Source organism: Nothoprocta perdicaria, unplaced genomic scaffold (assembly GCF_003342845.1).
Source record: "Nothoprocta perdicaria isolate Ctin4 unplaced genomic scaffold, notPer1 scaffold_66, whole genome shotgun sequence".
Classification (NCBI taxonomy): Eukaryota; Metazoa; Chordata; class Aves; order Tinamiformes; family Tinamidae; genus Nothoprocta; species Nothoprocta perdicaria.
Genome location: NW_020455932.1, coordinates 290,339 through 313,500, shown reverse-complemented (window position 1 = coordinate 313,500; position 23,162 = coordinate 290,339). Strand labels below are relative to the sequence as shown.

The following is a 23,162-nucleotide window of genomic DNA, read 5'->3' as shown; positions in this document are numbered from 1 at the left end:
CAAAGCACGAGCCCCCCATGGATGGAGCTTCCCGCATCCCCAGGCTGCTCCCAGCACCGGGGGCCGGTCTCCGCTGCCCGGGGAGGCCATCGGCAGCGGAGCCGGCTGGCCCCGTGCGCCCGCAACGTGAGGGCACGGGGGGCACGAGGCCAGCGGGACCACCGAGGAGCCCTCAGTGGCCACCTCGACCCCTGCGGCCCGGGGGTACCCCCTGCTGCCCCACACGCACGGGGGGCGGCAGGCGCGCGGGGCCGGCGCGTTCGGCTTCACCGTTTCCAAGGGGAGGGATAATTTCTGCAGCGTGAGTCACCACGCGGAGCGGAGCGGAAAGCCCCGCGGGGAGGGAGGCCGCGCGCGCGCCCGGCCTCCGCGGAGGCCGCGGTTCAACGCGGGCGCCCGGGCACCCACCGCGGCGCCGCCCCCGCGCTCGCCTCGGCCTGCAGCCCCAGGGAGGCTCCCAGCTGCGGCCCGAGGGCCCCGCGGGGACGAGGGGGCCCCGCGGGGACGAGGGGGGCCCCGCGCGGCGCTGGGACGAGGCCGCCGCCGCCCGGCCCCCGATAAGCGAGCGGGGACACCGATAAAGTCCCTGGCCACGTGGCGCGGCGGGAGCCTCAGGAGGCGGCAGAGCCCCGTGGAAACTCGGCACATGCAAGAGAACGAGGCGGCACCGACATCAGATCTGTAAGTTTATTTGCTCAATGTACGACGGCTACATAATGACTCACATTCATGATATTCCATCACTGAGGAAAACTGCTAAGAATGGTCCGTGTGTGAAATAATTCCTTACAGAAACACGGAGTTGGAAAAATAATCACTGATTAGACCTTAAAAATAGTTCACTGCATAACATGACAAAAAGCACAAACAAAGGCTCATTCAAAGAACACAGTCATTGTTCTCCTACACTGTAATAGTTATAATTTCACCATGACGAACACCAGACATTAAGATTAAGCTAACACTGGTGTTTTCTTTTGCTTTTTTTTCCTTTTTAAAAACAAAATCATATATAATTGCATGTCACTATAGCAACATCCATAACAGATCAGTTTTGTTACGATCACTATTTGGTAGAGCAAACTTTACCCCCAAAAGAAAAATAAATTAAAAAACTTTAAAAAATTTTTGAAGACTATTTTGTCATAGGAATACATAACATCTACAGTATAAGTTAATAAATTTCAAGCTACTGTATAGAAATACGACACTAGCATGCACAATATTGTATCAATAGAGTAATGGAGCAGTAATCATTTCACTGGAGAGACAGTATCATAGGCAAGTGCATTTCTTAAAAAATGAAAGAAACCATTCAAGCTGCTTAAAAATCAAGTCCCCCACCCCCACGCCGTTTGTAGCCCTCTTGTGCGATCTTTCCTGCGGAATTTCTCTAAAGCAGCCAGAGCGAAAGCGGAAAATCAAAAACAGGTTTTGTAATTCCAGTAAATGACTTCCAAATTATAGCGCTGGGACAACACTGCTCACCGGACGCGAAGGTCAATCAGAGGGAAGAAGCCTAAGCGGATCTCGCGGTCCGCGGCGTTTTGTGGGTGTTTCTGGGCTCCCTACAGGGTGCTGCGCAGGGCCAGGCGCCAAAGCCGGCGCTTTTGGGGACCGATTTGGGAGCTCGGAGCATCCCCGGGATCGCTGCGAGCGGCAGCTCCCTCGAGAAGGGCCGGGGGAAGGTGACGGCTGCCGAGGGGCCGGAGCCGAGGCCGGCGGAGCCACCCGCACAGGCGGACAAGGGCGGCTGTAGCGCGTGTGCAACACCGCGGCGCTCCGCCTGTAGCCCGATGCAGCAAGGGACGGTGACAGGCTGTTCTACCACCCCACGGGCGCGAGTCTCCCCAGGGCGCTGCCGTCGCGGGGAAGCGGCGCCGCGCTCCCCAAGCCGGAGGGCAGCAGCGAATGTGCAAGGGGGATGCAAAAAAAAGTACTCAAAATGGGGTAAAAACTACCTGCTACGCAACTCAGGTGCCCTGGCTCCCACCCCCGGCCGAATAGGACTGACTTGGGAAAGGTTTTGTTAAGAAGAGAACTAAGTTCCTGGGCTCCCGATGTTGGCTAGAAATGTCTATGGTTTTAGCTCCTCCCTTGTGGATTTCTCTACCAAATTAGCTTCTAAGCTCCTGAAGTTCACTCAGTACACCACAAGCTTCCTCAGGAGACGGAAAGCGCGCCCGGCTTCCCTGCTGACCAACAAGGCAGCGCGAGCGCCAGATCTGCTGACAAACCTCATGGTCCAGTGGGAGAAAGTCAGGCAGAGTGAAATGGCAGTGCAATCCCTGAGGAAGCAGCTGTGGCACCTAAAATCAGGATGGTCTTGGAAATACCAAACACAGTACATGACATACAGACCTGAATTCTCTTTATTTAGTGGCATTTTAGTTGAAACACTTCCCCCCTTTTATTTATTTATTTATTTTTTCTCTAATTAAGCTCTTAAACCTTTTGCTGTGGACTAAAATAGTTGAAACAGCCGCTAGCCAAGCACCTGTTAAGCTGTTGACCAAAAAACTAGAGCAGCTCTGATGTTCCTCCTCGGGCGGGTTGTCTTCTTGCCTTGGGCGACACGGAGTAGCTAAGCCAGTCCACAGGCGAGGACTGTTAGGAAGGCAAGCCAAAAGAACTAGCAAAAGAAAACAGACAGTCAAAGGCTTGATGTCATATGGCTGTAATGTAGAAATACTGTAAACTGCGGTTTAGTGTTAATACTGTAAGCTACCCTAATAAATATCTTAACAAAAAGGTTAAGTGGCCTGAATCCTGGGGCTTTGCGAGCCCCAAATTCTTTGCTTTGCTTTTGTTCTAATATTCCTTGTCAAATTTGGGGATTTTAAGCCATGCCCTGCCAGGCAGGGCGCTCCAGAGAGACACCCTGCTGCGCGGTAACAAACACACGGCACTTGAGCTGAGGAAACAAACGCACGTAAGCCTTACTGGAACCACAGAACTTCCTTTTTGTGTTGCTTTCCTTAAAAACGAGGGCCGTTCCGTTCAAGCTATTTCACCTTAAAACCCTTTTTATTTCTAGCGATAAAGTTAAATTAAAGACAGCTCCACTTGTATTAATAATCTACAGAACAGTCCATATGCCAGTGAGGCTGCTATTCCATAACCAGCACAGCCAGCCTGACTTCCACTAGTGGTGTTTTGGCAAAAATGTCAACGAGGCAATCAAAGACAGGTAGTGGGGGTCTCCCTGGGAAGGTGTCCCCTCCCTGTCCCTCCCCCACCCCTGACCCCCCCAACTTGTGGGAAAAAAATAAAGACTGCAGTAGTTAGCATCAGCGTGCGGCTGCCAGTCCATCTGGGGGTCTAATTGTTGCCTTCGCCGCCGTCGTCGTCTTGCTGATCGCTCGTCCACAGCGTTAGGTTGTCGCGGAGGAGCTGCATGATGAGCGTTGAGTCCTTGTAGGAGTCCTCGTTGAGGGTGTCCAGCTCGGCGATGGCGTCGTCGAACGCCGTCTTGGCCAGGTGGCAGGCCTGCTCCGGAGCATTCTGGATCTCGTAGTAGAAAACGGAGTAGTTGAGCGCCAGGCCGAGCCGGATGGGATGGGTCGGCTGCATGTGCTCCTTGCTGATCTCATGAGCTTCGCTATAGGCTTTCTCCGAGGACTCCACCACGGTCGCCCTCTTCTCACCAGTGGCCACTTCGGCCAGGTAGCGGTAATAGTCCCCTTTCATCTTCAGGTAGAACACTTTGCTCTCGTACTGCGTCTCGCTGCAGTTCTTGATCAGGTAGTTGTCCAGCAGGCTCAGCACATCCTGGCACACGGCTTCCAACTCCTTCTCTATCTTCTCACGGTAGGCCCGCACCATTTCTATCTTCTTCTCGTTTCCATCAGCGGATGTCTTCTGCTCAATGCTGCTGATGACTCGCCAGGAAGAGCGCCGTGCCCCCACCACGTTCTTATAGGCGACGGACAAGAGATTCCTCTCTTCGTTGGACAGAGGCTCGTTCAGTTCTGTCACCTGTATCGAGAGAGAAAGAAAGAGGAGAAAGATTCGGGTTAAGTGGTGGTCACTTGCCTTTCCTGTCATCCCTTAGCATTCAGGTGCTCCCACGTGTCTCTAGAGCGGCGCGGAAGAGCAGAGCTGGGTGGTGAGATTCCAACTTCTCATCGGACAGTCAGTGTCATCCTACGGAGAGACGGCTGAGAAACCAGTGCAGTGCAGAGCCCCTGCAAAACGGGTGGCTTGAGCGGTATTCCAGGGACTCCCCAGCTCCTAGAAGACGAGTACTTCCAGGCCAGAGAAATCCTTTCGGAACAAGCTGCATTTCATCTGCAGAAAGAGGCGTCAGGCTTCCAGAAGCAGAGGGGAGGGACAGAGCCAAGGCACGGGTGTGCAGATATTCTAGAGTTACAAGCGAGCTGAACGGATTAACAATATGGAAAATTCAGCTGCGGGGTGTTCATCTTTTCCGTTTCCCATGAGCACAGCGCACGCTACTGAGATGCCTAAAGAATAGGCCAGATATTAAAATTATAGCTGCCTTAAGGCATCTGTGGAGGTAAGGATTTAGAAGCTCACGTGGTGACAGCATGTTCTGCCCACGCAGGCTTTTCTCCATTGAAGACAAGGGTGCTAACGCCGTGTCGCCTGTACCCGCCTCCCGCAACGCGGCAAGTTAGTCATGACGGCACCGCCGGAGCGACCAAGGATACGACGGAGCCATTCCCAGGAGGCTGCCGGGAGCTGTCCCGGCCGGCTCCATCACCGGGAAGCATCGCGCTTGCTGTGGTGGTTTCATCCCACGTGCCAGAGATCCATGGTGGTCTGGAGCCGCCCAGAGCGGCTTCCACTCATCTCCCGGGTGGCTCAGCCGTGCCAGGCGGGAGCATCCGGCCGGCTCCGCACAGCTGCTTCATTCTGCTCGTTATATTTGCACCACCCGACTAACGAGGGCTCCAACTGCCCCTCAAATGCCCCTGTGAGCCTGGGTACCAGTAACAGGCTGCTGGTGCATGACTCGCCAAAGAACCTACCCGCCCTGGCCATGCACATCCATCCTCCAGCTGCTGCTTTCCCTGGGTACTCCCAATGGAGTAACAGGGCAGATGTGGCAGGATCCTCTAGCTCTCCCCCGTGCAGTCACTGTCTATGAACACTAGATACTGGTTGGGTCCAGAAGGGTTTCTGCAAATATTGAGTCATTTTCACAAGCATTTACAAGGACGGGGTTTGCTTTCGGCCTTGACACCGTGTTCCCGATGGTGTCCAGGAAGCCAAGGCCTCCTGGTTTAGGATGGACTTAACGACTCCATTCACTCTGCCCTTCAGCTGAGGGCATCTGCCCAGACTGAATAAAGACACTGTGGCTTGAAGTCGTTTTTGAAAGGTACACACTATTTTTGAATTTTTTGAAATTTCTGAATCAGCACCATAAGGTGCCCCCTGCTCTAGAGGCTCCGAGTTGTCCATCCCAGGAGATACTCCAAACTTGGCTGCACAAGCCCCTGTGCACAAGCACACCATGACCTAGGCAGCCCTCCTTCGAGTACAGGAGTTGGACTAGAGACCTCCAGAAATCCTCTCCAACCTCAAGTATTTTCTTAGCTCCTGGCTCAAACTCAAGAGCGTCTGGCAGAAGCCACACTGAAAACTAAACTACAGCAGCAGCAAGGGAGTCGCTGATTCCAACAGTTTTCTGTCTTGACACCAATTGTGAAGGTTCATAACCAAATGTGGTCTTGTTTTTAGCAAGAGGCTCTCTCGTTATCATAGAGTGGGCAGGGACACTTCAAAGCTATCCCCAAACCAAGTTTGCAGGTATTTATCATGGGAGAAAGTGTACCTTAAAAGCAGAATTATTTCCTCTTGCCAGAAGGATCTGGCAGGAGGACAAAATTTACTAAAACTACAGGGAGCTTAGCAGGATTAGCTTGCCTTAAACATTTTACACTGGAAGCTATTAAGGATTATGGAAGCAGGTTGCTTGTCCAAATCCCTTCAGCAAACTGCCGGACAGATGGAGCATACCCACCTGTGGGGAGGCAAAAATTCCTCCCAGGAGCAAACTGGGAACTTACCAAAGCGCAGGGGACACCTAGTTAATCCCATGACTCCTTTCTAACTGTCCCTGGGTTCTCGGGAACATAGAGCACTGCAGTGATGCCTGGAAGAGAAGTGTGAACTTGGATCATGGATGGCGATAGGAGAGTGTCCCTCAACGCCAGGAATGGGAAGGGAAGAGCCCACAATTCCCCCTCTATTTTGCTTTACAATTAAACCAAGAAAGAAAAGGCGTCCAGCACCTGCACTCCCGTCAGGAAGCTAAGAAGGAACATGAGCAGGACAGTGGACAGAACGTGTTCAGCTGCCCTCATTAGAGACCCCTGATCACCCTGCCTTTAGGGAAATGCCACGTCTTGGGCTCCCGCAGCAGTTTGCCACGTGAACGAGGGCCTGCGCCGTCGCTGCAATCCCGCTGGTCAACCAAATGCTGCTTTTTCCCCTGCACGCAGCAGGATATCAAGAGAAGAGCAGACTCGATCATGTTGGAGGCTAAAGAGCAGGCTCCAATATACTTAATTTATAGCACTGCATGAAGCAGATGCCTCTGCTGCTGGTAAGGCAATATCCTGCATCAAGCCTAGCTCACGTTGCAGAGGGCACATTCCAGCCCTTTCAGTGAATCTTTGCTATTGTTTCCAGCATCTGCATTAATATTGCTGCAACTTTCATCTTCTCAACCCAAATCCTGGAGGTGGTATCTAACCTTCCCCAAGAAGGGCAACACCCTCACGGAACAGAGCAACCCTCCAAGCAACTGACCATCCAATGACATTCCCATTGATGGGAATCAAATCAAGCCTTAAAATAAAAGCCAGCTACATCCCCACAGTCACAACAACCTCCACCAGGGCTGCCTGCCTGAAAAGCAAGAGGAAAAACATCAGTGCTCTGTTGTGACAAGCACCACTGCAAGGCCAACTGCAGACATCCTTTTGGGCAGACAGTCTTCCAGGCCGGTGTATGGCCAGTGTGCTGCTCTTCCAGAATAACCTTCCATTTAAGGCTCAAGACTTAAGACTGGGACATTCTTTTTGCTTCCCATTTCCATACAGCACAGCAGGATCAATCCATTTGCTGCAGACCCTTCACAGAGTGGAAGGAAAACCAAGTTTCACCAAGGAAGAGCGGGTTCTAACCCAGGAAGGGCTGAGGAAAAGCAGAAGAGTAAATATCAGTGCTCCAGCTTCTCGTGCAACAGAGATGCTGCAGTCTGACTAACAGCACCATTTCGTGCAGCCAGAGACTTGGAATATCGAAGAAATCACAATCTGGGAGTCAAAGGGCTTGGTAGGAATAGGAAGCCGTGAGCTCCTGGCTGGAAGGCTAGCTGCTCTCTGGAAACTCAGTCACTTCAGGGTTCTTCCCTGGCTGAGAGGCCTCCCTTGGAAAAGCAGGACTTGCACTGCAGATCTCAGCAACCTTCAAGCCCCATTTCACCCTTGTGGCCTTGCAGATCAACAAGGTAGGGTGGGCAGGAGATACGTGCATTGGAGATGGAGTCCAGCCTTGCATGTACCATAACAAGCTAAGTACAAAGAGCTGCTCCACACTCCCCTGTAGCTGGAAACTTGATGAATGCAAATCTTTTAGCCATTTTAGAAAAAAAGGGCACTTTCACCTCCCACAAAACAAGCCCAGCCTGCAAGCCCAGCTCTTCATTTATGCAGAACAGCAGCCTCTATCTGCTGCGGTGCCTCTAATCTCCACCCAGCTCTGCAGACACAGTCTCCCTTGCAGGGTCTTCGCCCGTGCTCTCCTGCAACACACCAGATCCAGCGACCCACACCAGATCACCAGATCCTCCTGCAACACCCGCTGTTACCAAGTTCAAGGGTGCTGCAAGTTCCAGCTGGGTGCAGAGACCTGTGTGCCTTTAAAGCGCTCCGATTTGTAAAAACCCTCTAACTTCAGAGGCAGTGAAACCACAGCGAAGGTTCTCCCGATTTCTATATTACAACTGTGAGCTCTGACTCAGCACTACATCCAAATCCTGGCAGGCTCCCAGCGTGCTCAAATATCGCATTGCGGCCAGGCGAAGGTTCAGCCTCGCGCGGAAAAGTCAGGGAGCAGGCAAAGCTTTTGCCTGCGCCTAATCGCGAGGTCCGTTCTCTCCAAAAGCCCAAGGGTTGGTCCTGCTCCATCTTCTTTCCAGAAGTGTCCCAATTAACAAGTTTCCTTGGGATTTATGAGAGAAGTTCACTGTTAGACAAGCCTGTTGGTGGCTGCTTAAGGAGATTATTCCAGGACTCCTTACCCTGCATTTCTTACCTTGCAGCAGGGCAAGCCTGGACTAATCATTTTTAGGTGAACGTTGACTCTTTGGGTAGATAGTAGCTGTAATGGAGACCTGTCGAGATTTACCTCTGCCTGCATATCCCCAAACAGAGGGATTTTCACTGTTTTTGTACCAAAGTGCCCCCATCCACCCATTTATGATTGCTGCCTAGTTTTGATGCCTTATCTGAAAACACAAGAGCAGCAGCTAAACACACCCAGGGACTCTTCTCCTCGGAACACCTCGCAAACATTTGACAGTTTAATCCTATTTGTAAGTCTCAATATTTTTGCTTTTTGGATCACCAGAAGAGATATTGAATTCCTGAAGATGCTATTTAGATACCTAAGAAAGAACCAACCTTTCCTGAAGGCAAATACAACCATGAGAACTCTGAAGTGCCCACAACATGTCCATACCCTTCACGGAGCAGTCACCCATTACTGTGGTGCTGTGATGCTGCATGAGGCTAATTTACCATCTGATATTACACACAATCAGTGAGATCAGCATACATCCATCAGCAGTTCCTCTGCTCCATAGGTCACTCAAATATCTTCAGTCTTTGTCCAGAGGGTCACTTGCGAGTCCAGCCTTCTGTTGCTCTCCTGCTTGGGGCTAAGCAGGAAGAACACGGCCCCAGGATTAGCTTTGAACGCAGCCAGAGCTCATCATCCATCAGGAGAAAGAACTATTTCACCCAGAGCATTTCAGTCTTCACTCTTCCATCCACGGTTTCTGTTCCACATAATTAAGCATATTGCCTTTCGACAGAAACCCGCGTAACTGCCTTGCTTTCCCTCCTATGCAATCTGCTAGTCACGCAGAATCTGCCCTTTTTGCTTTCAGTTTTTAAGAAGCAGCCGTGTTCCTGGAGCAAAGCAGAGGACCTGAAACTCCGTCTTCATGAAGCCACCAGCCATGTGAGCAACCAGTGGGGAAGACACAAGCGTTCCAGGTATATCAAACGGGCCACCTTGCGAAACTATTAAGGCATTAGGAAAACACGATGGCCAAAAGGGTTATCCTCCCTCGACACAACGTAGGTGCATCAAACTAGATCTAGAGAAACCTTCTCATATTTCACTGGCTCTTTTCCACCTTTGTTTTCGTTTTTCCACTAGTATTGTATTCATATAATTAAAGTGGTACCATTGCTGCCCTTGCCAACCTCCGCCCTGTGCTCACGTTTTATCTGAGTGCTCCCAGGGGAATTTTAAGCTACAGCTCAGACCCTTCCCTCGTCTCAGTCAGAAACGCACAGGAAGCCTGCGGCCAGAAGTTAGTTCCTCACTGCTGTCTTGTTTGACTCTTTCAGTATGAATAATATTATTCTAGTTCCTAATTTTAAGTTCCCAGAGCCTGCTTTCATCACAAGACAATAGTCAGTAGCTGGAAACTGTAGTAAGAGATGGTTCTGCCATTAAGTTTCAAATTGCCCACAGCAAACCAAGGAGTAACGTCTGGAAAGTAAGACTGGGTTACTGGCAGCATAACTGGATCTCAGAGGCTGCGTAGACACTCCAGACACTGATCAGGGCTTCTGCGTGCCCCTACAGCTGAGAACAAGCTTTCATCACATCCCACAGCCTTTATTATTCAAGGCAACTTTGAACCACCTGGGACAAAGTCTTCAAATTAAAAAGCAAAAAGTCTTCAAATTAAAAAACAAACAAAAACAAATTAAAACCAAGAGCTCATTTCATTGACCTCTGTAGCTTATTAACTACTTAAGCCACTGTGAACTCTGTCATACCACATACAAGTTTGATCAGTTTTTGGAGCCTGGAGATTCACTGCAGTTTCAGTCTTGCTCTGATGAATTGAAGTTACAGAAAGGGCAGTTTCAACTACATGGAGTCATTCCTGCCTCGTCTGTCACGTTCCGCATGTGGAAGGAAGGTCATAAGGGACCTGAGAGGAGAGAGGGACAAAAGCAGAGCTCTAAGCTGCTCCCTTTCTGCGTGCACATTCTTTATCTGCAGTGCTGCAGTCTCAGCATTTGGTCTAACCGTTCCAGCACCAGGAGCCCTGGATCTCACCCATCCGCCCATCGGTTTCTTCTGGAGCTGTTGAGATAAGGCAAGTACAAGGGGGCAGCCGTTGGGCTCTCAAGGCACCTTCCAGGTACGTTATTAGACCTTGCAATCCAACAGGGCTATTGATTTGAGAGACAACCCAGACTTCACAGTAGCTCAAAGGAACAACCTGAGCTTCCTAGCATGGTCACTCGCACACATTTCAAGTTCATCTGTGTAAAGCTGAGAACTACTTCTGAATTAGCATTCTAGTCTAATTCCAGTGAGTTCCTTCTATAGCTAGTATCTGGTTTTTGAGTTATTAAGAAATTTAAGCCTGAATTCTTCTCGTGGCCTGGATTCCTTATTACCATCCCAATTCCTACCAGCCTCACCAAAAGGACAGCCCATTAAACAAGATGAAAACTGGTTCATAGGACAAACTGTTTCATTGTCTTGCTGCCACTAGACACCTTGCACTCATTCAATAAACACTCTTAGGGAAAATAAGTGATCTGTGCTGGTCGAGTCCCCTCCTGCCAGCAGATGGGAGAGCAGCAAACAGAGCTGGAGCAGTGGGAGCAGTTAAAGGGGCTGTCACTCAGGGCTCATCACGCCGTCTCTGGCAGATGGGGCACCAGCACCTCTGCCTGCTAACTACAAAGGAACAGAAGGGACGTCAAGTTATTCTTTCCCCGGGATACAGCAGCCTGGCAAGCAACATCTGCCCCCTTTTGCATTTCTGCAGGCACCTGAACAGCAGGCCAAAATCACCACCCCGCCCCACCGCTCAGCGGCGCGGGGAACTCGTCGCTGTTAAGGTTATTGAGTGTTCCCTGCCTTTGCTACCTGCCTTCTGCAGAGCGTGGGGTGTATCAGGCCATTCTGCTGCCACCAGCACTCAGATATGGTCTTGGAGAACGACCGAAGTTTTCAGAAGAGGTTCTTTAATGAGAATCCCAATTAAGGGGCTTCCAGAGGCTTTTATGAGCTGCTTGAAGAAACTTCAAAGTGTCAGTTTAAAAGCTCTTTGACAAAGAGTGCTGCTCTTTCCTCCACAGTATTTCAACACAGGTTTAGAGACTTCATTTATTTTCCATTCAAGCATTATTCTTCAGACATTGAATCCACTTACAGTCTTCTAAGCTGAAGAAGCCGTGCACAGAACCCATCACTGGCTAGTCGAGTCCTAACACTTGATCAGCACTGCAAAGGACTCATTGTTTTACTAACCTGAGGTAAAATAATAATAATAATAATAATAATAATAATAATAATAAAAACAAGACGGACTCCTGCTACTCCAGTCACACAAGTGAGGACAACCCAATAAGTCAATCAAGATTCACGAGAAAAAGAGGTGTTTAGTCCTACTAGGGGTATTAGCTACTTAAAGATTTACCTCACAGCTTCCCAGAGTACTAATCTGCCACAGATATTAGAGTTTCCCTTCTCCGATCTCACTGTTAAGTAGTAAGGATCCTACTACCAGGTCATTAAATCCTTCCTGGCGCTTCAAGTAACCAGGCCAATGTGAGAAGCTTGTCCTTAATCAGGGACTCAACAATGAGAGTGTGATGCTGTACCCATTAATATTATTCGCAAGGACAAAGCAGAGAGGAGAGAGCAGACGTGCCCCCCGGGCAGGTTATCTCAAGTAAGGCTGAGAGCAGTTTCTTCTTGCTGGAAGTTTCAGCTTCCTTCCCTGCTTCCCTGGACCTGCCCAGCAGTGCCAGGCTGTGCACATCTGGATGATCCACTTGAGCCTGCTCAACCAGGGCAAAAGAGGCAAGTCTTGGCTTCTTACATCACATATTCCTGCTAGGAAAATCCACTGTACTGCTGCAGTCTGCAAGCGGCCACCACAGCAGAACGAAATGGGAGAAGTTGCCACCACACAAACTCCCTGCAGCTGCTAATTAAGCTTTTAACTGTTTCATTCCATTACTTCAAACACTTGAGGAAAGTCTGCTCACTGTATGTCAAGGAAAGGTGCTGGCAGTGTAAATAAATAAATAAACCCACTTTCTCTGGGTCTCTTAGTCTGCAGATTTGGCAGATCCTTTCAGAGCCTGAAATGTGTTCCATTAGATTAAAGGTTTTCCAGAATGCCCAAGCAGCCAAGTGGACTCCTGCACACCAGCTCCCCAACAGGTTTAATTTCCACATCGGTGACTAAGGTCATCCTTCCAGATGCACTTACCTTCCCACCACTTCAGGAAGTTCAGGCTTGACCTTACACACCTCTAGTGAGGACAGTTTTCTGAAATGAGCTCATAGACCAGAAATTTAAGTTTTTATGCTAGCAACATTCTAAAGCACTGCATCTAATTTCATACTTATTGCTATGAGAAGAGTCAGGTTCCTGTTCTAGATCTGAGCGCACATTTAACTGCCCTCGCCTGGTTCCAACCATCTCTTCCTAGCCCTCATTTGATCTCAGTTCACCCCAGTAACAGAGCCCTTCAGGCACTGACACCTTGCCACTGCCGAATGCAAGACACCAACAAACGCAAGCAGCCAAACTCCCAACTCCAACACAACGAAAAATCCATCAAACGTAACAAAACCCAACAGCATGAAAAGGCAGAGCTCCTAGACTTCCTTAGCTTGGTGTAAATCAAAGGCTGTTAATCTTCCCCAGGCCTCATCCACTGCTGAAGCCCAAGCGTTAGCCTTTCACAAGCACAGATCCCCTGCAGCAGTTTCGTGGCGGTCTGTTAGCATCCAGCACAGCAACTGCTTTTCCAACTGCTATTAATAAACTTTCTGCTGCAGAGAACCACAACTGTCCAAACAGCAACATGTCCCTCAGCAACTGAGTGAACTCTGAAGCTGAGATTCCTCACTGGCATTTTCCTTGAGCCTTACTGAAGACACCTTAGACCTGAATCATAAGCACAGTGACATGCCAAGTAGTTGTCTGATACATAAGCACAGACACCAGGCCTAACTGACTGAAAATCAGAGGGACATTGCAAGCAATTAAGGCGTGTTTTGTACTTTGAGCTTTTGCAGACTTGGCACGTTCAAGTGCAGAAGTCTCAAATACCCATAGACTGACTCAGTTCTAACCAACACCTCCTTTGCACAAGAAAAACATTAAGCATTCTCATTCCTAATCTACGGACCCTCCTAAAGGAATCTCAAGCCACCAGTGACACGTTCTCTAGTTACTCTCCGCTGCTATTAACTAATACTCTGCCTTCAGTCACCACATCAGCTTTTGGATCAGTATCAGGTTTGTTTAATACCTAACTGGGCATGTGCTGCGTCATTCCCAAGACATGACTAAGCCTCTTTGACACAGAACAAACTACCACCTCGTCTCCCTACTGACTTTTTAATCTTCCTTTATACCCTGCAGCTGCTTCGTATCACCTGCTCAATAGATTTTTGGGGGCTGTAGCCACGCTGTCATTGCTACATTTTCAGCTACGTGATCTCACCATGTTCCCAGCCTCAGAGCACTCCTGAGCCTACTTGCAAAGCAGGTTCCAGCCCACCTAGGACAGGGCCAGCATGCAGTAACTGCATGTCTAAGTAGCATTATCTGCTTAATAAAATACTAAATACTAAAAAATAAATTGAGGTTCGGGGGAAGTTTATATCAAAATAGGTTGGCAGAGGCTATATATATATATATGTATTCTTTTAACATGAAGTACATGAAAGTGTTATTCCAAGAGCTTGCCTTGTCGGTGTTTCCTGCATCCCTGGATTTGCTGGCTCACACAGCTTTTTGCTTCTCTTTCCAGAATATACTGTGTGAGTGTTTCCAGACTCCACCGAGCAACTCTCAGTATGGCAGAAATGATGATACTGCAACTGCAGCGAGATGCCTCCATGGATATGAAGCCCTGCGCTCCATCAACCCCAGCTCCTAAGAGAACAACAACCTCCTAAGACCGAGCCTGCCGAAGGCAGCAGTGTGCACAGGGCTGGAGAGAAGGAACAGCTTAAACCTGCTGTCACGGAGTCCTTGCACAAGCTGCAAAAAGCCGAGCTGCTCCTGAACTCCTCCCCCAAGGCAGGCTTCCCACTTGAGGAATCCTGTGACGACACGGGCTCCGTGCTGGAATGGCAGCAATGCACAGAGCTGGAGGGTGGGAATCCAGAGTCTTGACATCTGGATTCTGAAGATGGCAGTCAGGCCTTTTACTTAAAGTGATGTGGACACTCGAGTGAAAGTCCTTGTTGTCATCATTTTCCTTGGTTTTAGAATGGGATGAAGGACTGAGTTACATAAGCTCAGCAGCCAGCTGGTTGCAGGTTTATATCCTTCCCTTTCCTGCTTGTTCAAGGCTAAGTGCAGATTTATAGTCACCCACGTGCCACTCTAGAGCTCAACTCTCTCCATTTGGGAGGAGGAGGAGGCAGGAGGAGGCAAGACCTGATACCAGGAGGGGTCTGTCCTGGACTTTACTAATGTTGGGGCACAGCCAGGAACCCACCCGGGAACCCTGAGCCAGGAGCTCTTGCAATCTCACTTACACAACCTGAATGCTTCTTTACAACCAAGCCATAAATGTGTGGTATTTTCAAGCAGTGCAACATGAATCACGAGCTGGTTTGGGATTAAAAGCAAGCCATTTTGTCTCCACAAGGGAATCGCAGTTTCCCGCACCCAGAAACATGGCAAGCTTTCCAGAGGGAAGAGGACAAACAAAGCCTGGCAAACAAGAGCAAAGGCAGAACATTTTATCTGACTCTGCCAGCATGACACCGGCCTGTGGCTATTTATCAGAACAACATCTTGAAGCTAAGATCAAGGCTTCAAAGACTGGAGGACAAGAGCATTGCATCCTCACCAGAACATCAATAAATTCACAGCTACTTCCATTTCTTTTTAGCAGGCACTAAATATGTGTCCAAGCTATCACTTCCCAGCAAAATGACCACTGCTTGGAGAAACTGATCATCAAGTAAATAGTTGCTACTGTTTTAAGGGAGTTTTTGCTTTTCAGACATAAGGTTTTAATTTGCCCACAGTCATATGAATCTAATAGGAGGGAAAGAAGATTTCAGCCAAAGACAAGTTATATTACTCATCTTTCCAGTGAACTACAGAAGTTGGTTAAGGATTGCAATCTTCCAGAAGGGAATAAAGAAGCTCTAGATAGGAAGGGAAGGAAGGTCTAAGCTGGCTCCAAACCAGGTAGCAAAAAAATATTCAGAATAGCTCTAGCTTCAGAAGGAGGAGGAGGGAAGAAAGAAAAAGGCAGCAATAAAAAAACTCGTCTTTGAGTTGGGGAGCATTGAGGCGTAGAAGAATGCCTGGAAGCATCAAGGGTGCACTAGCTATCCAGAGATGACTAGAGCCCTAAATCCCAGCCCTGCTGCAGTAAAGTGGAAGACGCCTGTATCCAATCAAGAGCCACGGAAGTGCTTGGGAAACCAGGCAAATCCTGTTTTACCGTGCTTTGTGCTGCAGTTATTCCATGAAGTGTTAATGCTTCGCTATCAATCACAGGTCAGGAGGTGGACTGAAAGCAAAAGTACTTTCAGATGGGTAGGGTCCTAAATGTCCCCAATATTTTACCTACTATAGGAAGGTGCTCTCCACTCCAAACAGAGGAGGTTTCAAACAATACTTCTGTACTTACCACTGAACAAGCTGGTATCTGATTAACATGCATTGAGTAGCTAGTTCTGGTCTGAAAAAGTCTGACATTTCTTCTTCTCGTCAGACTGGTACTGGGCTCCCTGGACAAGGCAGAGGAGCAGCACCAACAAGCCAAGCAGCGCTCAACTTCCAGGGACACGTCTGAGTTCAAGAAACCCCTCCCTACAAGCATCTGGTTACTCAAGCACTGGCAATTGGAAAAAGGAAAGGTTCTTTCTCCTTTAAATATGTACCCTTTCCCATAACCTTCTATGCGCTCATTTGCATAAGGTTCACTTACCATGAGGTTGCTTAAAAAGGAAGGCTGATGAGCAGAGTTGCAGAGTGGGTGTGTGATACCTTGCTATGCTGGCTACAACCAGGTCTGCCACTGTTCATGGACGTTTCTCCAGGTAGGAAGTGTAGGCTGTCACCATCTTCTCTCAGCCACAGCAGTTACCTTGGCCCCTGCTCTGCAAACCGAGTCCCAAGGGGTCTTTCTTCACCAAGGGTCACAGCAAGTAGGGGATCAATTCCTAAACCTAAACTGAAGCTGCATCACCCAATCTAAAAGGTAAATGTGAGGTGCACACCTTACCTTTGGGGATGTTTCTTGATGTGAAGATCTTACTGCTTCATTCTACCCACATCCAAGCGACTCCACAAACCCAGAGATGCCGTCCCGGCACGTGCTCACCCACATCCTCTCAGAGCATGTACCAGCTCTGAAGGAACGCCAGCTCTTCAGAGATTTAGTAGAGGTGGCCATATTTCACAGAATGGTTGAGGCTGGAAGGCACCTCTGGATATCCTCTAATCCAACCCCAATGCAATCAAAGATACCACTGGCCTTCTTGTCCACCAGTGCACTTTACTGGCTCATGGTCAACTCAGACTCCCAGGTCCTTCTCTGCAGAGAGCTGCCTTCCAGAGCACTGGTTAATCCAGAGATCCTCTACAGGCTGCAGGAAACCATCAGGTTCCAAACCCTGTGAGGCTGAGTCTGCTTATTCCCACCCAGAAGCCATGCTGACCATGCTCCTGACCACGCTTCTAACACAGCGGCCACAGCAACCCACGCACGGCAGTGGAAACAGCTTTAAGTGATGCAAGCCAGTAACAGCAAAGAAATGGCGCAAAGGAGAGGAAGAAAAGGAAAAGAAAAAAAAAAAAAGATGAGAGATCCTCAAATTAAGGAAATGTTTCCTGCTACCAGCAATAAGGAAAGGAGACTTCACCAGCTTGCCTGAGGACAATCCAAATCCCAAAGAACATCCACCAGCAGCCCTAGATATCGCCTTACCATAGGAGCAGAGCAGGCAATAGGATACACTACTATCTGCACAGCCCTTACTTCTCTTGCAGGCATCATCCAGTAGGTTAATGAGAACTGGTAACGCAATGCCAAACAACATGGTCCAGTTCACAGGAGGCAAGCCAAGAACACAGGATATACGTTCCAGTGGTCCAAAATAAAGAGTTTCTGATTCAGAAAACACTTCTGGAATTGAAGTTCTGTTTCTGTGGTTGCCCTTAAATTGCTGTTCCTATAATTTTTAGTAAGCCTGAGTTCACATCAGAGTGCCCTAAGAATCTATTCCAGACAGTGACTTTGAGATGAGCTGGTGAACAAGGCTTGAGGAGACAGGGCTGTCCATGCACATTATTTATTGCATGGTGTTCCAACAAGGTGAATCTCCCCTGAGCCGACCATTTTTAACCATGAGCACAACCAGCTCAAGCAGAACCAATCCCTCCAAGAAAAGAAAAAGGAAACACTGAAGAGAAAAAAAAAAAAAAAAAGAGAAAAACCCTAAAACTCCCACTTTCAGAGACAGTCACAATCTAGAACTTTTATTGGCCAAGGTCGTTAACATCCAAGAACAAAATGTCTAAGGGCTCTTGGAAACAGGAAAGCTCTTGGGTAATGCTCTTCACGTACCCGAGTCATTGGGAGTCTTGGAGGAAGATTCAAGAGTTATGTTCTCCACTACAACCTCAAGGTCATTTTAATTTAGTTAATAGAATAGTATAATATAGTTTTAAATAGCTCTTTTTGAAGAGCTATTTCCAATAAAATCCATACCTAGGTGCTACACTTGGCCAACTGAGGGAAATCCATCCATGGTCTTGTAAATCAGTGGCTTCTTCTAAAGCCTGTACCTGAAGGAGTATTAAAAGCTTAAAGCAAAAAGTCTAAAAGCTTGAGCTGCTGACTAGCCAAGTAACATAGCAAATGTAGGTATCACCCCACTGTATTTATGGGCAGGACACTGTGGTACCTGTCACAGCCTAGTGAAGACGTGCAACTCAGCTCGAGTGTCCTGAGGTTGATTTTAGTAAACGCAACACCAGGACAGTCCAGGCTGAGAACCGGTACCAGGCCAGAAGTGCGGCCAAGAAGCAGCTGGTGACAACAGCCACCCCACGCCAACCCCGCAGATCTCTGCAGAGGAAGCCCTGCTCCCTGCTCATGAATCACCAGCTCAGACAGACCCATCTCCTCATCACGCACACAACAAAAGCACAGATGCAAAGCCAGAAGAGCCCAGATGGGCCGTGGCACTGCCCACAGTCCCTTAGATGCTTTGTGCAGCTTAAGGCAAGGCCTACAGAGCAGCCCTTCACTTGCAAGGTTGCAGGGAAGCTGCTTCCCTGTAATCCCAAGCCCAGCTCACCCCATGCAAGCTCTCTGGCTGCCACCTGATGAGGCTGCTGAGGGCCATGTCGGAGCCCTCACCTACTAGGAAGTGCCTTTGGGCTCAGAGCCAAGCAGGCCTTGGCACACACACCACCTGCACGCAGGCCCGAACACTTCGGGAAGGCTGAAGAGTACAGTCTACCTGCAGGTACCAGTGGGTACGTGGCCTAAAGGTTGTCCCACAGGAGACACCACAAGGCTGAAGGGCATTCAAAGCACTTGCACCAATGGCAGCAGCAAGAACACCACCACACACTGTAGATGCCAACAAATCTCCACCTTGGTGCTGGAAATTGCTCCTCCGTGGCCTTCCCTGGCTCCCCTGGGAAGTGCTACTACAACAGCTTACAATCCCTGCTCTACAGCCTTGGCTCTGCCTCCATCACAGATGGCCGGCACAGCACTTCTCCGAGGGAAGCCTTTCCCTCTCCCCTTTTTGTCTCCATTCCACAAGGAGAAGTGAACCAGCTCCTCAGCTCTACTCTCCCACCCTTTCACTCTTCAGATATCTGGGGGATTTGCATTCGGGCTGCCTCGACCCTTGCCAGGGACAAGTCTGGTCTCCACATGACAGTGGACAGTTCCCGAGGGATGGATGTCCGGACAATCTGAGGAGGTTGGCGACGGGTTTTGGTACAACCTGCGCGATGGAAAGCCTGCAGTCCTCCCACTGGCTCTCCTCCTCCACACAAAATGGCCATTCACTACATCAAAAATATGCTGCATCTAAAGCTTGGGCAACAGCCTTCTGTCTTTTATTTGTTCACTTGGTTTTATTTATTTATTTATTTAGCATTTCTAAGCCTTGCCCCTCCACTCACCACTGCAGCTATCAATCCTCACCTACGATACCACCTTTAATGCGAGGGTGGTTTCCCACAGCCATGAAGCAGCTGGGTGGTCCTCACAAAAGGGGCCTTTAGGCAGGCCTAAGGAGGCTACCACACGGTCCCATTCCTTCCAAATGGATTGGTGCAGTTTAACAAGCTGTCTAAGCAACTTATTCCCTACAAATGCCATTCCGATACCTGAGCAGGTAAGATGGCTGCTCCTGTCTCAGAATCCATGGGAAGCCTGTTGGACAGCACCTGGAAAAGGTTTCTGGAGGATGTGAGACCTACGAGCAGCACCTTCAGAGCTGCTGATTTTGGCAGGTTACTACTACTGAGTGCAGAGAGGCCAAAGCCAGAGCCTTTTGGGAACGAGCAGCACCAGCTCCAGGCCAGCAACACATGATCCTACTGCTCGAGGGGGGAAAGGGCTCCCCAGGCAGCGCGCAGCCCCGGAGCTTGGCACAACTCCACCTCCAAAAAGCCTCCATCGCCGCTCCGCAGCTAATGGATATTGATCCGGAGCCCTGGCGCGAGCAGCTGGGTCAGACTGCAAACTTGAGCGGGGCTGGAGCCAGAACGGCAGCTCGCTTCAGCGCCTGCCATTAGGGCAGCACACAGGCACTGCAGGGGGGAGACGGGACGAAAAGCGCTGGCGCTGCGCGGCACGAGGCAGGCTGCGATGGCAAGATCTCCCATGAATCCAGCCCCTCTTAGGGCTGGTTTTAGCCCCCTGCGGACAGGGCCAAGGTGAGAGACCCCCAACGGACACAAGCAAGGTCATAGGGATGCACAGGAACGGGGATGGAACGACAGGTTCGGTCCTGCCTGCAGAGAAGCCGCATCACCCCTGAGAGGAGGCTTAACCTTTTGTTCCCTGCAGAAAACCCAGGGAATTGTGTTCTGTGTTTTACCCAGACATCTGTAACCCCAGCAAATTCAGCAACTCAAATAATAAGCCCAGTTCTGCAGCAGCAGTTACCCTGCTTGCATGCACCAATTAAGGACACTAGTGGCTAATGCAGCAAAGAAGAAACAAATATTCATCACACAAATTAACCACTTTGATCCAATGCATCACCCTAAGGAGAAGCATCCACAGAACCTGTAGACATTATATTAGAAAAGGCACTTAGCCTGTTCCCATTAAGCTATTAGAAACAGGCAGCTGACAAAAGGCTCCTGGGCGTATAGAGCCGAGGCTTGTTGCATATGCAACTGGATGCTGTGTCACAAGCCATCAGGTCACCCTTAAAATGCAAGGCAGCAACTGCAGGAGAACCAGACTCTTTTGTGCATTAGCTACCACTCCTGGCTTTATTTTTTGGAGGGGGGAGAGGGAGAAGGGAAATTTCAGCATTTCTCAACGTTTTGTGCAGAAAAGAGCAGGCAAACAGCTAAGTGCAGGTGGCAGGAGGTAAAGCACTGGTGTCTGCACCGCCTGGCAAAGGGGAGCCGGTCAGACAGGAGCCCCTCTGCACCACCTAGGCTGGATGCAGTCTGCATGCTCTCTGCTACCACCTGGGTGCATTGCAGCTTGTACCAGTGCATATGACATCACTAGCGTTGCCACGGAAATGAGCGCGAGGTCACAAGCCTCCGCACAACTGGAGCTGGGGGATGGGCTCGGGGAGGACAGCGGCAGGAATGGGCGAGTGTGACATGCCCATTACCGTGGGCCCAGGCCCGGGTTAAGCAGCATTCTGCAGAAATTAAGAACAAAGCTCTGCCTTTTGTTTGCGGCAGCAAGACGCATCAGCACTCCTACTGAGAAGCATTTTCTTGGGGCTAAACTGCATGAAAATTGATAAGCAGCATTAGCCTGGGTTACGGTTTCACCAGGAGCACGGAGGGCTAAAAGGAAGAAAGAAATGTATATTTACATATATATGAGATATATGTGTGCATATTTGACATATATAAAAATAAATTTCCAACAGTTTTGGTTTAAATACAGATCCACCATAAGGAGGCTAGTGAAACTTGCATAACAGGAATATTGCAACAAGCCTGGGTGTCAAGTCCTCAAGCACATCACTGCTGAATATGTAATAATGGTTAAATTCTCCTTAGGAAATAAGAGGTGGCAACTGCACACAGTCCAAGTGTTATTGAAAAATGAATAGGTGCTGTTCCATTATCAGAAAATGGCATAAAATCCATAGGGCAGCAGAGGAATAGCCCAGTCATTTTAATATGATATTATCTTGTTCTGATTATCCATATTTCATTCCTTGATAAGACATCTCCTCCCTCCCCGTTCTCAGGCTGTGACAGTTTTGCCTGCTTGATAAATGCAAGGTTAGTGACAAAATGGTGCAATATAGGCAAACAGGGCTGCATCCAAGACAGACTGCGACATTCCTAGATCAGCATTCACTTTCCATCAGCAAGGGAGGCCACCCCAGCTCCTCTTAAAGCTTCAGACCTGACTAAGGAGACAAACATAAAGAACAGTTTTCCCCTTTAAAGCACCCCCTCCCTCCCTCCACCCAGTCTAGCCTCTCTGCAATATGACAAATGCAGAATCTTCTGGAATGACTTGATCCTGCCTCCCACGATTGCTTTGTTTGCAAGATCAGATCAGAGATATGTTTTTTTACTTCTTATATTGTCAAAATGTCAGCATTGAAGAGGAGCGTTCAGTGTCACAAATCAGATCAGCCTGCTATATGCAGAGTCTTTATTTTAAGAGCGTGAAATGAATACAACATGACTCAATTCATAAATCTCGGAACAAGTGCAGTAAAAATAAGAGCTCTGGCAGCTCAAGGCGCCGATCTCCGGGGTTGGGAGCGCGCGAGCCCTGCGGAGCCGGGATGGGATGCGCGGGGCGGCATTCCGGCCGCGGGGAGAGGCGGCCACGCGGACCCCCGGCCCCCGTCCAGCACCCGGGAGCCTCTCGGGGGGTCTGGGGGGAGCTGGGAGGGGGCAGTGGGGAGCCCCTCGCCCCAAGGGCGGCTCCCGCGCCCTGCGAGCAGCGGACAGGGGCACGCGGGGGGCCTGGGCGCAGGGACGGGCACAGGGGGGTCCTTAGGGATGAAGGATGAGGATGGCGGCACGGGGGTAGATCTGGGGGAGGACAAGAGGTAAGGGGCACCGTGAAGGATGCAGCGGGGACCACAGGGCAGAGGACGTAACGAGGGGGAGAGCAAAGCAGCGGGACCAGGGCACAGCGAAGGCTGCGGGGGGCACGGCGGGGCGGCGAGGAGGCGCCGCGGGAGGGCAGCGCCAGGGATGCGCGGCGGGAGCAGGGACGAGGCAGGCGGAGAGGCGGCGGGCCGGGCCGGCGCCGAGCACAGCATGCGGGGGAGGAGGGCGTGAGGGCAGCGGGCCGGGCACGGGGCGCAGCGGAGAGGCCGCGGGGGGCAGCGCCGCGGGGCCCCCGCACCGGGGCACCGCGGGAGGAAAGGCGGGGCGGGCGCCGCGCACCCCCTGCGGCCCCCGGGCCGGGCGGCGGCGGCGGCGAGCGAGGCGGGCACGGGGACACGCGGGGACTCACGTTCTTCATGGCGGCCGCCATGTCGTCGTATCGCTCGGCTTGCTCGGCCAGCCGGGCCTTCTGCACCAGCTGCTCGCGGTCCACCATGTTCGCGGGGCCGGGGGAGGGCGCGGAGGCTGCGGTCGGTCGGTCGGGCGGCGCTGGGGCGGCGGCGGCTCGAGTCGCTGCGGCGGCGGCGGCGGCTGCACCCGGTGCTGTGCGCGCGCC

At 50.3% G+C, this 23,162-nt stretch overlaps 1 protein-coding gene across 1 annotated transcript; it reads right to left on the bottom strand.

Annotated features, from left to right (window-relative positions):
- Positions 1 to 727: 727 nt before the first annotated feature.
- YWHAG (tyrosine 3-monooxygenase/tryptophan 5-monooxygenase activation protein gamma) lies at positions 728 to 23,071 on the bottom strand. The gene is made up of 2 exons (XM_026050180.1): positions 22,956 to 23,071; positions 728 to 3,978 (listed from the first exon to the last, which is right to left on the bottom strand). The coding sequence occupies exons 1-2, from the start codon at positions 23,040 to 23,042 to the stop codon at positions 3,322 to 3,324; spliced, it is 744 nt and encodes a 247-aa protein (XP_025905965.1). The 5' UTR covers positions 23,043 to 23,071; the 3' UTR covers positions 728 to 3,321.
- Positions 23,072 to 23,162: the final 91 nt, after the last annotated feature.

What these genes read in the sequence shown, in the direction of transcription:
- YWHAG (XM_026050180.1), bottom strand. Translation starts at nt 23,042, where the DNA reads ATGGTGGACCGCGAGCAGCTGGTGCAGAAGGCCCGGCTGGCCGAGCAA. An exon ending in TGGCGGCCGCCATGAAGAAC is followed by an intron (nt 3,979 to 22,955) that starts GTGAGTCCCCGC and finishes CTCTCGATACAG; the next exon opens with GTGACAGAACTGAACGAGCC.